This window comes from Pteropus vampyrus, unplaced genomic scaffold (assembly GCF_000151845.1).
Source record: "Pteropus vampyrus isolate Shadow unplaced genomic scaffold, Pvam_2.0 Scaffold95, whole genome shotgun sequence".
Lineage (NCBI taxonomy): Eukaryota > Metazoa > Chordata > Mammalia > Chiroptera > Pteropodidae > Pteropus > Pteropus vampyrus.
In genome coordinates this window covers 4,087,922-4,102,207 of record NW_011888876.1, presented here as the reverse complement: position 1 = coordinate 4,102,207, position 14,286 = coordinate 4,087,922, and the positions used below count along the sequence as shown (strand labels likewise).

General features: G+C 43.7%; 1 protein-coding gene across 3 annotated transcripts in view; it reads right to left on the bottom strand.

Annotated features, from left to right (window-relative positions):
- Nucleotides 1–6: 6 nt before the first annotated feature.
- Nucleotides 7–14,286, bottom strand: part of GOLGA1 (golgin A1) — a 29,347-nt gene continuing 15,067 nt past the window's right edge. For all 3 annotated transcript variants that reach the window (XM_023533077.1, XM_023533078.1, XM_023533079.1), the window contains exons 10-16: nucleotides 9,334–9,459; nucleotides 7,450–7,545; nucleotides 4,768–4,863; nucleotides 3,681–3,830; nucleotides 3,041–3,136; nucleotides 361–450; nucleotides 7–250 (exon numbers count right to left, since the gene is read on the bottom strand). In XM_023533077.1, the coding sequence (XP_023388845.1) occupies nucleotides 209–250; nucleotides 361–450; nucleotides 3,041–3,136; nucleotides 3,681–3,830; nucleotides 4,768–4,863; nucleotides 7,450–7,545; nucleotides 9,334–9,459 (696 nt within the window). In that variant the 3' untranslated portion in view covers nucleotides 7–208. The remainder of the gene's footprint in view (nucleotides 251–360; nucleotides 451–3,040; nucleotides 3,137–3,680; nucleotides 3,831–4,767; nucleotides 4,864–7,449; nucleotides 7,546–9,333; nucleotides 9,460–14,286) is intronic.

The following is a 14,286-nucleotide window of genomic DNA, read 5'->3' as shown; positions in this document are numbered from 1 at the left end:
CGGGTTTGTTGAGGATCTGCCCAAGGCCTGAGCCAGCCCACTAGAATCCTGGGGCCCGATGCCAAGTCTGTCTTCACAGGGAGGCTCTTCCCACCCTGCCAGAAGCCCGACCTCATGCCCACCGCACAGAGAGCCCGCGAGTACCTGGGCACGGGCTCTTCCTCAGGTGATGTCGTAATAACTGACCGTCACTGTCTAAAGGGGATTCCTACGGGGTGAGGGTTTCTTTATAACACTTTCTCCCACCTTCCTAGAAACGTCAAAGGAATCACGCAGCTGCTGTCCTTGCGACCTATGTCCACCCTGCCCTAGACCGATGGGAAGGCAGGCTGGTGCCACCTGGGACAGAAGTGAACCTACCTGTTGCTGGAACTCTTCCCTCTGCTTCCGTGCCTCCTCCAGAGCTTGAGCCATTGCCACGCTCACAATTTCTCTTTGGCTCCATTCTTCCTACAACCCAGAGAACAGGTAGGAGACTGGGCCCCCGAACTCAGCTCGCACTTCGCTGTGCACGTCATGTGAAGCCTGCAGAGGGGCCGCTGTCTTGCAGGGGCAGACCACGCCTCCTGGTGTGCCCCCCGGTGCGCAGGCTGCCCTTCTGCTGCAATGCCCTCTCTCTTCCTCTGAGAACTGTCCCAGTGGACAACCCACTGACCCCTCTAGAAACCAGCACACTACCGAGGCTCAGTTGTCCCATAGGCACAGAAGCCAGTACTTCGGTCAAGGCTGGGGGACCTAGAATTTGAAGAGCTGGTCTAATGAAATCAACACAGAAAGGCCCATGTGAATGGTGTAGTGGACCGGAAAAATCTGGCCACAGGAAAAATAATCAGCTCCTTCCTTCAGTTGCTACTTTTGTATTATCTTTTAACTGTTTCAGTGCTGGACTAAAAACTACATTAGAACATAAATTCTCAATAATGGGTGGTCCCTTTCTCCTGACTGGGCCACCAATGACATACTGGGGGTCAGATTTTCTGTTTCTTCTCTTGTACATACTTGCAATAATCATTGCTCTTCATTCTTTCTTACCTCCTTCCATCTTCCATACAGAATTTTCCTTCGGCTGAAAGATGCTCTTTAGTACTTCCTTTAGGTGCACGTCTGTTGGTGACTGTTTTCGTTTTATTGGTTTTCTTTCAACTATCATGCTGTGTCTGCGTATGGATTGTAAATGTATCCTGTTTGGCTTTGTAAGGATGGTCACACCTGTGCCTGTGACTTGATGGCTTTCGTCACTGTGGAAAATCCTCAGCCATTATCTCTTCGAGGACTCTCCTGTCTCGTTTGTTTCATCTTCAGTATCTCCAATGCCACATGATAGAACATCTCAAAGTATCTTATGTGCCTTTTGTCATTCCTTTTCTGTATTTCATTCTGCCCTTTCTTCCATTTCACTAATTCTCTCTTTAGTTCTAATCTGCTGTTAAACTTGTTCCATAGGACTAAGACGAGGAGCCCCACAGATCTGGCACAGACCTCCCGGGGCGGGGCGGGGATGCACTGTTCAGTTGGCACTTGTGTGTTTGGTGGAGAGGACAGTGAGTAAATTCAGCCCCAAGTGCTGGAAAAACTGCAATGTGAATGCAGCTGCTGCTTCGGCAAGAAACTGGAAGTGGCACTGCTCAGAGCAGGAAGCTGACAGGAAGGAGCAGGTCTTTTCCTCCCCGCTCCTGCCTTCCAGTCTTCCTCGAGTCTCCCCTGTTGGCAGCATTCACATGGAGCCAGCTGGACAAGCAGAAACGTGGCGTGCAGAGTCCCAGGTGCGGCATCGCAAAGCAGAATATAAAAGGATGGTGTGGGCTGAGAGTCGATAACTTAAAAGCCAGGCTACTTAAAGTGTGGTTAATTTTAAAATGTTTGGGGAATTTTCTCAATACCTTAGATTTCTAGTTTACTATCATTTGGTGAGATAATACCCTGAACGACTGCAGTCCTCAGATACTTAGACTTGTTTTGTGACTTGGCCTACAGTCTTCTCAGGGCACTTGAAAAGAATACATATTCTGCTGTTGTTAGAGAGAGGATTCCATAAAAGCTAATTAGGTCGAGTAGGTGGAGAGTACTGTTCAAACCTGCTTTCCGTTTTGTCTTTTGTCTCCTCATTCCGTCAGTTAGAGAGGGGCATGCTAACTCTTCGACTGTGATCATGGATTTGTCTCTTGCTCTCTTTAGTTCTGTCGATCTTTGCTTCCAGTATTTTGAAACACTCTTTTAAGTGCACATATATTTAGAATTGTTTGTATCCATATTTTTCAAAACAGCTGTTCCCTGGGCCTCTCAGGGGAATCATCCCCAGGGGCAGACTGGTGGCTCCTGCTGCAAACCTGAGCTGTGCCAGGCAGCCTCGAATCCCACGGTCTTGGATCGCATGTGGCTCTGAGGCAGCAGCACAGACTTTAGAGCCACGCAGACTCAGTTGTGTGTGCCTGCCAGTTCTAATCTGCTATTAAACTCATTCACTGTTTTTTTAAACAGCTTTACTGCAACGACCCAGCATCTGCTACGAAAGGGGCCGGGAGCCTGGAGGCCTATAAGTAAGTGGCAGAATCTCTCTCCTCCGCATCCAGTTATGTCCAGGACATGAAGGGAGCAGCACCTGATAAAGACCGAGTTCTCAGGAAGGGAAGGGAAGCAATCCAGCGGACTGCCTCCTCATTTATGTTCAGGGTCCCTGATGCAAACGAATAAGGTCCTGAAGACCTGAGGACCTGCTTCAGAGCCAGCGGTGGTACTGATAGCATTATTTTCAGGCAGTTAGTGACGATGACACAGAGGAAGGGCTGGGCCTCTGTGGAGTGAAAAGTCAGACCGGCATCACCTCTGACTATGCGACTTGGACAGATGACTTGCACTCGAAACCTCAATAACATTAACTGCGAAATCATCGTAATTCTTCCTACCGTCATGAGTCACTGAGAGGAGTTAAAGAGGTGACAATTTCTAGCAAATGCCTAACAACTATTGAACAAATGCTAGTTCCACTCCTCCAAGTAAAAGACACGACGCTCTCATGAAACTGAATCAATTAGGTAAATACCTTTAGCTTCTTTAATTCAAGCTGGTGATGCTGTAAAGAAAGTTCGCATTCATTCTTGTTTTCTTTAAGGGCTGTATTTTCTTGCTCCAACTCTCTCTGCAAATTAAGAGAAGCACATATTGAAAGAAAAGATCTTTACCACATTTCCCCTGGGCGCGGTCCTATCTCTTTGACATGGAACCTTTAAAAATGCCCCTCTTCCCTGATTTTGTTCACCGCAGGCACGGGAGATGAGAATGGGGTGTGGGGAGAACCACCTCACAAACTCCTCATAAGAAACAGGCCCTTGATTCTGAAGACCGTGGAACAGGGAGAGAGGGACCAGGGAAATGGAGAAGCCATTAGTGAAGAACAATATGAATTCTAGAAAGAAGGCGGGAAGAAGCTGATGGCACTGCTCATGAAGTGTCAAGAAGTCCTGTGCCACCCAAGGAAAAAGAAAACCCATCGGTTTGTGGTTTTTCTAAAAGCAGCCTTTTTACATCTGGTCTCGTGAGCAGGCATCTTGTTGGAAAGACAAAGACTCTAAAAAGTGGTTCCCTGGTCCGAAGCTGGCTGGTCCTCCTGTCACACTACTTGGCGGCCCGGCCACGCACGAACCTGGTGCAGATCAGCCCGGCCCGCTCCCTTCCTCGCTCACCGCCTTGCGCTCCGCAGCCGCCTGGTCGGCGGCCCGCGCTTGCTCCAGGGCAGCGAGCTGGGCCTCCAGCACGCGGAGGTGCTCCGTGCACTGCTGCCGCAGGGCGAGGGCCTGCTGCTGTGCGCGGCTGCTCTCCTTGTTCGCGGCGGCCTGCGGGGGTACCGGACGACAGTTATTCAGGGTGACAACAGGGGCCTCACTCCGTTTCTCATTTCTCGGTGGTCCAAAGATGGGTGGACCTTTCTGACCTTCTGCAGCCTGGGTGTTGCTGAGGTCCCCACCTGCAGGCTCTGCCTACTGCCCCAGGCCCCGGCCTACTTGGAAACTGGAGTGTGGGGTTAGTCTCGGCTCTGGCGGCACAGCTCTGGGCAACAGTCAGTCCTGAGGCACAGCCCGTCCTGAGGCACAGCCCTCTCTCACCCTCCTCCCTACTCAGTGCTGCCCTCTACTGAGAGGCAGTATAACAAAGCAATGAAGACAAGGCCTTGGACTCAAGGATGAGGGTTCTGCCCTTTATTGGCTGGGAGACCATGGCCTAGTTTGCTTCCTATAGAGAGCTTGCTTCCTATAGAGAAGGAGGACAACCGTACATACCTCCTGGGTCTGCTGCGAGGACTAAATGTGACACACACACAGTACTAGCAGTTCCTGGGACAAGGCACACATGCAATGAACGCCATCTTTATTTCTCTAGTTTCTAACTCAGCAGCTCTCCTGAGGCTGTGATGACAGGCCAAACCCTTGCCATCTTCTCCCCAGAGCCTGGACCTGTTCTCCGCAGCCCTGGCTGCCAGCTGGAGTCTGAGTGCCAGTGGAGCTACCACTGCCAGCTCCCAGAATTAGGTCGGGCCCCACGGCCGGCTGTCAGGTGGGAATTAGCCAGTCACTCCCTCTCTGAGTGACTCAGACCTTCCAGCAGGTCTTGACTCCCTCTACCTGCAGCTGCCCACCTGCTCATATCCAGCACAACTGTATCTAAAGTCAGGTCCAGAAACCATTCCAGAAGTTAGGAGTGATTTTGGGGCATCTGCAAAGGCAGAAAGGGAAAGAATCAGGGGCCCACATGGCGGCCACAATCATCACTTACAAGCTCCTGAATCTGAGCCTCCTGAGCTGCCACAACGCCAGCGCTCTGCTTCAGCTTCTCTTCAGAGGCCTGCAGGCTCCGCTCTAGATCGTTCACCTGAGAGGGAAACAGAAGCATCCTTTCATTCAAAAGCAGCTGAGGAATGAAATAAATGGCTTTAAAAATCCATTTAAATTAGAAACCAGGTACACTACAGAAAGTTTTTAAATCAGAAAAAGATACCCATAAGTCTACTATTATAAAACATTATCATTCTAATGTATTTTGTCCAGTCTATTTTTATGACTTTTAAAAAATAACTTTGTATACAATTCTAGTAACATTTTGTATTGTTTCTCCTCACTCAAGTTTCCTTCTGTGTTTCCATGTAGCCTCCAGACCTTAGGTTATTTTCTCAAGGGATATTTCAGAATTTACTGCACCACTGCCTACTGTACTGGCACTGAGGTTGTTTTCTGTTTTCTCATCAAAAATAATTCGGCTGTTAACATTTTCATGCAAAATTTTTTGACCTGATTTCAATTGCTTCCTTAGGATAGATTCCCAGCAGGAGGATTAATTACTACGATGACACAAACTTTGGTTTCATTTGTTCCACAAATATTGACCAAGTCTCTCTACGTACCTGGCCCCGCACTAGACACGAAGCTGCCCTGTGGACAAGATGCTGACACACTGTCTAGCACTTAGCTTGATTTCACTCTCTAGTGGGGTATTTTTATCTGACTTGAGCTCTCTTTGTCAATTTCTCTGACAAAGTCCTCATGTTTATGAACGAAGGTCTGCCCTTGGGGAGCTTTATTATTAAAACATAAGCATAAAAGCTGCAGCTTTTTCAAGGAGACGTAGGCACCCAGTGAGAGGAGGGGGTTTTTAGGTATCGTGGTTCCTCAGACACATTCACCTCACCTGACGTAACTGAAACAACTCCATGAGAAGAATGTGAGTACTTCCATAGGGGAGACCAGTAACGTTACTTGTCCGTGATCATAAATTTTATTAGTGGTAGAATCAGGACTGAAACCAAGTTTTTTAAACTCCTGGGTTCAGAAAATATCTACCCAAGTCCCACTTAGAGGCAGAACTCAGGGAAGATTTCAGATCCTCAAAAGGTTAACTATAGAGGTACCATATGACCTGGCAATTTCACTTCTAGTATATACCTAAGAGAAATAAAAGTATAAACCCACACAAAAGCCTGTTCACTGTGCTACACTAATGTTCAAGCAGCATCATAGCCGCAACAGCCAAAAGGTGGAAACAACCTAAATGTCCCCTGGCAAATGGATAAACACAACGTGGTATATGCATACAATGGAATGAAAGCCTTACAATGCCTTATTTGGCATTAAAAAGGAATGAAAGTCTGGTACATGCTACAACATGGATAAACCTGAGGACATTATGCTACGTGAAATAAGCCAGACACAAAAGGACAAATATTGCATGATTCTGCTAATGTGAGGTACTTAGATTTGTCAAAATCATAGTTACAGAAAGTAGAATCATGGTCGTCAGGGGCTGTGGGAAGGAGAAAATGGGGAGTTATTGTTTCAATGGGTACAGAATTTCTGTCTGAGAAAATAAAAAAGTTTTGGAGGTGATGGTGGTGATGGCTCCACAACGACGTGAATGTACATAATGCCACTGAAATATACACCTAGAAATGGTTGAAATGGTAAATTTTACCACAAAATGTGGATATTCAGAAAGAGAATGGAATTATAATAAAACAAACAAAGCTATATTTAGAGAAAAATATCTTAAAATATATGTATCAGGAAATAAGAAAGATATAAAAAATGAGCTAAATTTGCTATGGTCTGAAAGCTTGTGTCCCCACAAAATTCATATGCCGAAATCCTAATGCCTGATGCGATGCTATTAGAACGTGGGGTCCTTGGGAGGCACTTAGGTCATGAAGGGAGGGCCGTAGGGAACGGGAGCGGTGCCCCTATTAAAGGGGCCCCACAGAGACCCTCTGCCTCTTCCACCACTTTACGCTCGTTAAACTGGCCAAAAAAATTTCCATGGGGAAATGCCAATGCTGGAAAAGGATGAGGTACAGATACAGGAAACTTCAATCATGCCAGGGGAGCAGAGCCAGGTGCAGCCCTACTGGAACATCTCTGTCCTGTTAGGCACATTAGGTCATCTGCATTCTCTCTTCTCAAGGTGACAGGAACAAGGATGCTCACTGAAGTGTGGTCTGCGGTGACAGAAAGAAGGCAATCTGGATGTCTATCATCTAGTAGATAACTACAACGTAGAGTAGATAAGTACAATGAAGTGGACAGAGAGAGAAGATGGAGCAGTTGAAAGTAACAGAAGACACTGCTGTGTCTTCTGTGTCATTTACATAAACACACATGGACACAAACAATGCCACCCAATTCAGGGTAACCCAACAACAGAAGGATCTCTATTAACCACGTCGGAATGGTTTCCTATGGGAGGAAAAAGAATGGGGATGAAAGGAAATAAATAAGGACAATTTTTTGTGGAATAATGATGGTAATGTGGCAAGAAGAAAGAAAATGACTAAGTCAATCTTACATAAGTAAGATTCCAAAAATACTCCTTTCAAAAGAAAACCTCTGACCCAAGGGGATCCTCAGCCACAATCGTGTCATCCACCAAGTTACCACCAGACATCGCAATCATTGGGAGTGAGGTCAGTACCCGAGTCTCCAGGACGTCAATGGCCTTGGCCTGGCTGCTTCTGGCTGCCAAGAGCTGCTGTCTGGTATCCTCCAAATTCTGCTCGGCAACTGTTTTCTGTAAGTTGAAAGAGAGTAAAATAAAAGTCTTTCCTCCATTGAATAAATATTTGCTGATATCTATACCATACTATGATTTTTGTAAGGTGCAAGGGACACAAATACATTTAAACCTCCCTCAATTAATTAAGATATAATTTACATATCGTAAAGTATACACAGATAAATTTGACACAGTCCTTTTACCTTTAGGCTGGGGCAAAAGACTAACAAAAAAATTATATAACAGAATGCAACAGAGCCCACAAGGAAGGAGCACAGAGCAGGCGATACTCAGGGTTTCAGGCAAGTAGAAGGCTTCATAATTCACAGGTGGCCTGGGGTGGAGGGAGCATCCAGGCAGAGGGATGACCAGTGAAGGCATGAAGCAGCCTGGGATATCTGGGGAGCTACAGCTGCCAAAAGCTAAAGTGATGGTGAGCTCAGATCAAAAAATAAGACTAGAAAGTGAGGCAATGGGCCAGATCATTAGACACTTTTTACGCTATAGGAAGGAGCTTGAATTTAATTCTGTAGGCAATATTTTCCAAACAGGGGTTGTCCAAACACTGGCATTAAAACTTACCTAGAAGGGTGGCTGTTAAACCTGAGGCTTTACTCTGGGCCTACTGAAATCAGAATTTCTGAGGGTAGGGCCAGAAATATATACCTTAACTAAACTCTTAGTAACTCCCATGTAGACTAAACTTTATAATAATGATGATGGCACAATAACAATCATTATACTACGAATAGCTCAAATATACTGAGATCCTACTATGTTCTAAGCCTCATTCTAAGCACTTCACATATTGTAACTCATTTAATCCTAGTAACAATTATATGCATTTGGTACAATCATTAAACCTATTTTACAGGGGAAAAAATAAACACAAAGAGATTACATTACTTGCTCTAAGTCACAAACTAGTAAACAGTAGAGGCGAGATATAAACCTAAGCAGTCTAGCTCTAGAAATCAGTTTACACCCTAGAACCCACATTACTCACTGCAGACTGCAGGGGAGCTGTGGAAGATATTTAAGTTTAGGAAGATCAGTCTGGTAGTGAGCATGGAAGACTGTCAGAGGGTGAAGGAGGGGAGACTGATGCTGGGTAGGCCAGTCTGGAGACGGCTAATATGGGCTAGGCTAGAGCTGCTGGAAGCCCTAAAGCACTGGAGATGGAGATATTTAGTTGAAACTAACTGAAGACAGAAAGTGAGGGTCTAATCTAGGCCTGAGGCCTTGGCTTTGTCACCTTTGCCATGAGGAGGCCAATCCTTGGTCTACTAAGAGGAGGAGGAGCAGAATGTGGGCTGATAATGATCTCATACTTGGCTAGAAAGCAAGTTCACCTACTCCACTGGGCAAAAGGTCAGTGTGCTCAATAGCCTCCCTCAGTGAAGGAGTCTGCTTGCCGCCCAAGGCAATTCCTGCTGAAGCCAAAGGCAGATGGTAACTATTTTCCTTGGCCAAAGGAAAGTGCAAAAGGGAGGAGGCGAGCAGAGCAGTAAGACAAGACAGGGCACGTGGAGTCGATCACTAGGCAAGATTTACTGGTGTTCAGGATGCTTTTCGTTCTCGTGTATCTCTGAACAAAGCTCTCCCTGTCCCTAAGGAACACATGTCACACAGGGGACATGAGGCTTTTTTGTTGAAAGCAAGACAATCAAAAGTGGGAGGGAGTGCTCCTCTCGCCAAGCAGTTTGCAGACCCTCCAGCTTTGAAACTCTAGGACTTTATGAAATCCCCTCCTCCACCAAAACTGCCTTCCCAACACTGACTGGCCCAAAGGGAGCTAGTCACCTCTTTCAGAAGTTCCTGCACATGTTCTTCTCCTGATAAGTTCTGCTCCAGTCTCCTCTCTAAGGATGTGACTTTCTCCTGTAAATGGGTGATGAGTTTTTCTTTCTCTTGAGTTTCAGCAGTGACCTGCAGGTGAAAGCAGAGATTACAATAACCTATAAACCCTCTCTCCTCTCCTGTCTCCGCTAGGACCATCATGTTCCCATGAAACTCTGTTCTCAACTGCATCCTAGAAGAACATATAGCCAGGAAATCTTCCCAGAAAACAAGATCTAGAAGATACAAAATCAGAACCCAGCACCGCTGATGCATCCAGTTCATAACTTGTCCAGCAAGAGACAAGCGCTCGCCCCAAATTCAAGCAACTGACAATCTAGGAAGGAACCATGCCATCACCTCTGTGGAATCTAGCTAGGACAACGGGAAGATGTTCCTACTCTTTAAAATAAACAGACTGTATTGTGATGGCACGCTAGTTAAGGGCTTGCTCCTCCTCCCGCTCCCATCAAGCATGTATGCAATCCTGTTAATCCAGAGCCCAACAGGACCCAGTCTTTGCCCTAGATGTCAGAATCCAGCAGAGGAGATCCCAAGCAAGAAGCTCCCAGCCAGCCCTACAACGACCTGCAGAACAATGCTCCTGGCAACGTGGGGCTGGGTGAAGCAGTCACGGTGAGGGTGTAGCTGCCTAAAGGCCAAAGAGAGAACGTCTAAAACGAACGATGATATGCACCCTGGCTCACAGCACAGGGACCACAAGAGAGCCGCTGTGCATCTCATACCTTAGTCTCAAACCAACAGCTGCTCATGTTTTTATTTCTGTCTATCTCTTTAGCTGTGATGGTAGTGGTGAGTAGGAACTGGATGAATGAGAGCATAACACAAGGCAGAGAACACAGAATGGAGAGGGAGTTTGATGGGAAGGAAAAAAAAACTTTGGCCGTGTTGACCCATCTTTATTGGTCTTTTACTAATAATGTTAATAACAGTAATAATTATAACAGCATGGTGTAGCAGCAATAGCAGCTATTAGTCCGCGGAGTATATGCAAGTACTTCCCATTAACTCTAGTCCTTACAACCACCCTTCGTGTGTCCATTTCCAAGGAAACTGAAGCTTAGGGACTAGCCCGAAAGCACATACCTTAGAGACAGATTAAGGATTCAAAACCAGGTCTTTCAGATCCAAAGCCTGTACTCGTTCTACTACACATCAATCTGAACTTCAGAGATACAGGTGACCCTTTCCAGTGAAAACTGAAAGAACAAATAAGTCTTCTACAAGTCTTCTTCACCGTGTCAGGCAGAGTTAGGGACAGAAGGTCAGTCGTCAATTTCCATTTGGTCTTCTTGTGTACCACATCCTACACTGAGCCTCCCTCTCTACTCTGGCTACTCGACTTCAGGCCCTTAGCACCTAATGTGCTACAACTAATATCACACTTAACCGTGAGGAAACTCAAAACTTTCTCACTAAGGTCAGGTACAAGGGAAGGATGGTCCCTCCCACCACTCCTTTCAAACATTGTACTAGAAGTCCTTGCTAATGCAATAAGGCACGAAAAGGAAATAAAAGGAAAGCATAAAAACTGTCTTTGTTTGCAGATAACATGTAGAAAATCCAAATGAAATGACAAAAAAAAACCTTTTAGGCCTTATTAGGTAATTATAGCAAGGTTGTAGGTTACAAGGTTAATATACAAAAGTCAACTGCTTTCCTATATACCAACACTGAACAAGTGTGACTTGAAATTAAGACCTAACCCACCATTACCAGTGATTTACATTTAGACCCACAAAAATAACATACTTAGGTGTAAATTTAATAAAATATGTTCAATATCCATGAGGAAAACTATAATACTTTAATATATGAAATTTTTTAAAAATGAAATAAATGGATAGGAAGACAATACTGTCAAGATGTCAGTTCTTCTCAGAATCATTGATCTATAGATTCAATGTAATACTAATCAAAATCCCGGCAAGTTATTTATGGATATTGATAAACTGACTCTAAAGCTGATATGAAGAGGTACGCTGAATAACTAACATGATACTACAGGAGAAGAACAAAGTCGGAGGACTGATACTATCCAACTCCAAGACTTATTATAACACTACAGTAATCAAGACAACGTGGCACTGGAGGAAGAAAAGGCAAATAGATTAATTAACTGTACAGAGAGCCCAGAAATAGACCCCTTGTATACTGTCAACTAATCTTTGACAAAGGAGCAAAGGCAACATGATGGGGCAAAGACAGACTCTTCAACAAGCGGAGCTGAAACGACTAGACATCCACATGTAAAAAAAATTAATCTAGACACAGACCTTACACACCTCACAAAAATTAACTCAAAATGGACCACAGACCTAAATGTAAAACTCAAAACTATGAAATTCTGGACGTGGTTCCATAGTGTAGCAGTTAGCATATCTGCTTTACATGCAGAAGGTCCTGGGTTTGTTAAAACTTCAACAATAAGAAAAAAAAACCCTCAACAATAAGAAAACAACCCAACAGGATAAGGCAAAGAAAAGAAAGAAAAGAAAGAAAAGAAAAGAAAAGAAAAGAAAAGGTATAATTGGAAAAAAAAAAAAACCCAAAACTATCACCATTCACAAATATGATTACTATTAAAGAAACTCAGACTTCAAAAATTATTAAGCTTAGTAAGAGTTAATCAGTTATACAAAAAAAATCAACATACAAAGATAATAGTATTTCTATGTGTCAGCAATAAATACAAAAATGATTTTTTAAATGACACAATTAAGACTTGGTATAAAAAAATAAAGCACCTAGGAATAAACTTAACAATAGATAACAAACTTTTATGGAGAAAATTATAGACCCTTATTGAGAGTCATTTAAAAAAAACAGCAATGCTGAGTACCTGGAGAGATAGAGACCATGTTTTTGGATACGAAGACCCACATCATGAAGTAATCAATGCTCCTCAAATTCAAGACTATTCAAGAAACTCCAAAAAAAGAACTAGGTGGGGAGCTCATCTTATCAGACAGCAGAACTTACCCGAACACCACAGCTAGTAAGGCAGTAAGTACTGTGCGAATGCTGCACCGGCATACTTCCCAAAGCCCAGCAGTATATATAGAAAAGTGAATTGTGACAAAGCTGGCATTGCAGATCAATGAGAAAAGAACAGATTTTTCAATAAATGGTACCAAAACAATTTAAAAAATAAGGTGCAGATCTCTTTTCCATACCCAAATCACATTTTATGCATATTAAAGACTTGATGATAAAAGGCAAAACTATTAAACTTTCAGATAATAATATGGGAGAACAGTGTTATGATCCTGTAAGGAAAGATTTCCTTAAAAAGGCAAAGGCATTAACTTAAAATAATAAATTCAACTGCATGAAAATTAAGAGCATACGTTCATCAGAAGAGACCACGAACAGTGTGAAGACAAGCCCAAGACTGGGAGAAGACATTTGCAAACCATATAACTGACAAAGGAGCATGACAGCCAAGATATATATAAAAAATTCCTACAATTAATGAGAAAAAGACAGAACATGTCACTGAAAATGGGCAAAAGATCTGAACCAGCATTTCAGAGAAGAGCATAAAAGACTGATAAACATATGAAAAGATGCTCGACTTCATTAGCAATCTGAGAAAAGTAAATTAAATTCATGGTGAGATAATAGTTCATATTTATCAGGTGGATAAAAATTAAAAGTTTAGTAATTTGCAAGGAAGCAGAACAACCTAATCTCTCTTATACACTGCGGTTCAGAGTGTGTAAATTACTACAAATACTATGGGAAAAAACTGGACATTATCTAGTGAAGTTGAAAAAGTACAAATCTTTTGACCCAACTTTTTCACATCTAAATATACCCTAGAGCAACGCTTGCAAAGGTAGATAAAAGTTCACAGTAGCCTTGTTTGTAATAGTAAAAGACCAGAAACACCCTAATGTCCACTGTCAATAGAATGATAAATAAATTCTGGTATCTTCACTCTATACAGTTGAGAAAAGATTAAATCATAGCTGCATGTGTCCATATGAATATTTTTCAGGAATACAATCTTGAGCACAAAAGGTTAGTTTTAGAAGAATACCTACAGCATGATTTCATTTATATAATGTTAATAAGCATGAGAAATAAAGATAGATACTATTTAGGGATAAAATATGATGCGATTTAAAGCAAGGCAAGGAAATGGAACAATTTCTGGATAGTGCTTACGAAGGAAAAAGATGGGGTGGACTAGCAAAGGGCATGCCGGGAGCCTTAATGATAAATATATTCTCCCTTTTCTTAGCTTTGGGAAGCTACACGAGGGATCACTGCCTTGTTATACTCTCTACCTTAATTTCATAAATACTGGTTTATATCTACTCAATATTAATAAGGACAACAAAAAAACTGACTCCAACTGCTGATCTGTGTGAAAAAACTACCTTTCCTCGAGTATTCCCTTAGCCTGACCATCAACGATATCAGCCACACAGTTGTTTAAGTCAGAAACCCAGAAATCACTCCCAGTTCCTCCCTCTTGCTCCCCTCCTATATCCATCGCATTAGCAAATGGGTCAGGCTCCTCACTATTTCTTAAATTTGCCTGCTCCCCCGTTCTCTTCACCACCACTCGTCAAAGCCACCATCTTATACCTGGACAACCTCAAGGGCTTCCTAACTGGAAACCCTTTTGATGCTTCCTCCTCAGAGCCAGAGACCCACGCCTCCCTCTTACTCCGTGCGCTACCTCTCCAGTGCCTTGAATGTGCTAATCCTTTTACTGACCTCAGGTTTTCTGGTTCTTTCCTGCTTGAAATTCTCTCCCACCATCCCTTTCCTTCCAGCCTCGGCAGTTCATCTCAGCTCAGGAGTTACTGCCTCAAGAGAGGAGTCTGTCACTCCAAGGCTAGATGGGATCTGATGCCCTCTCAGGATCTCACAGCCTCCTGC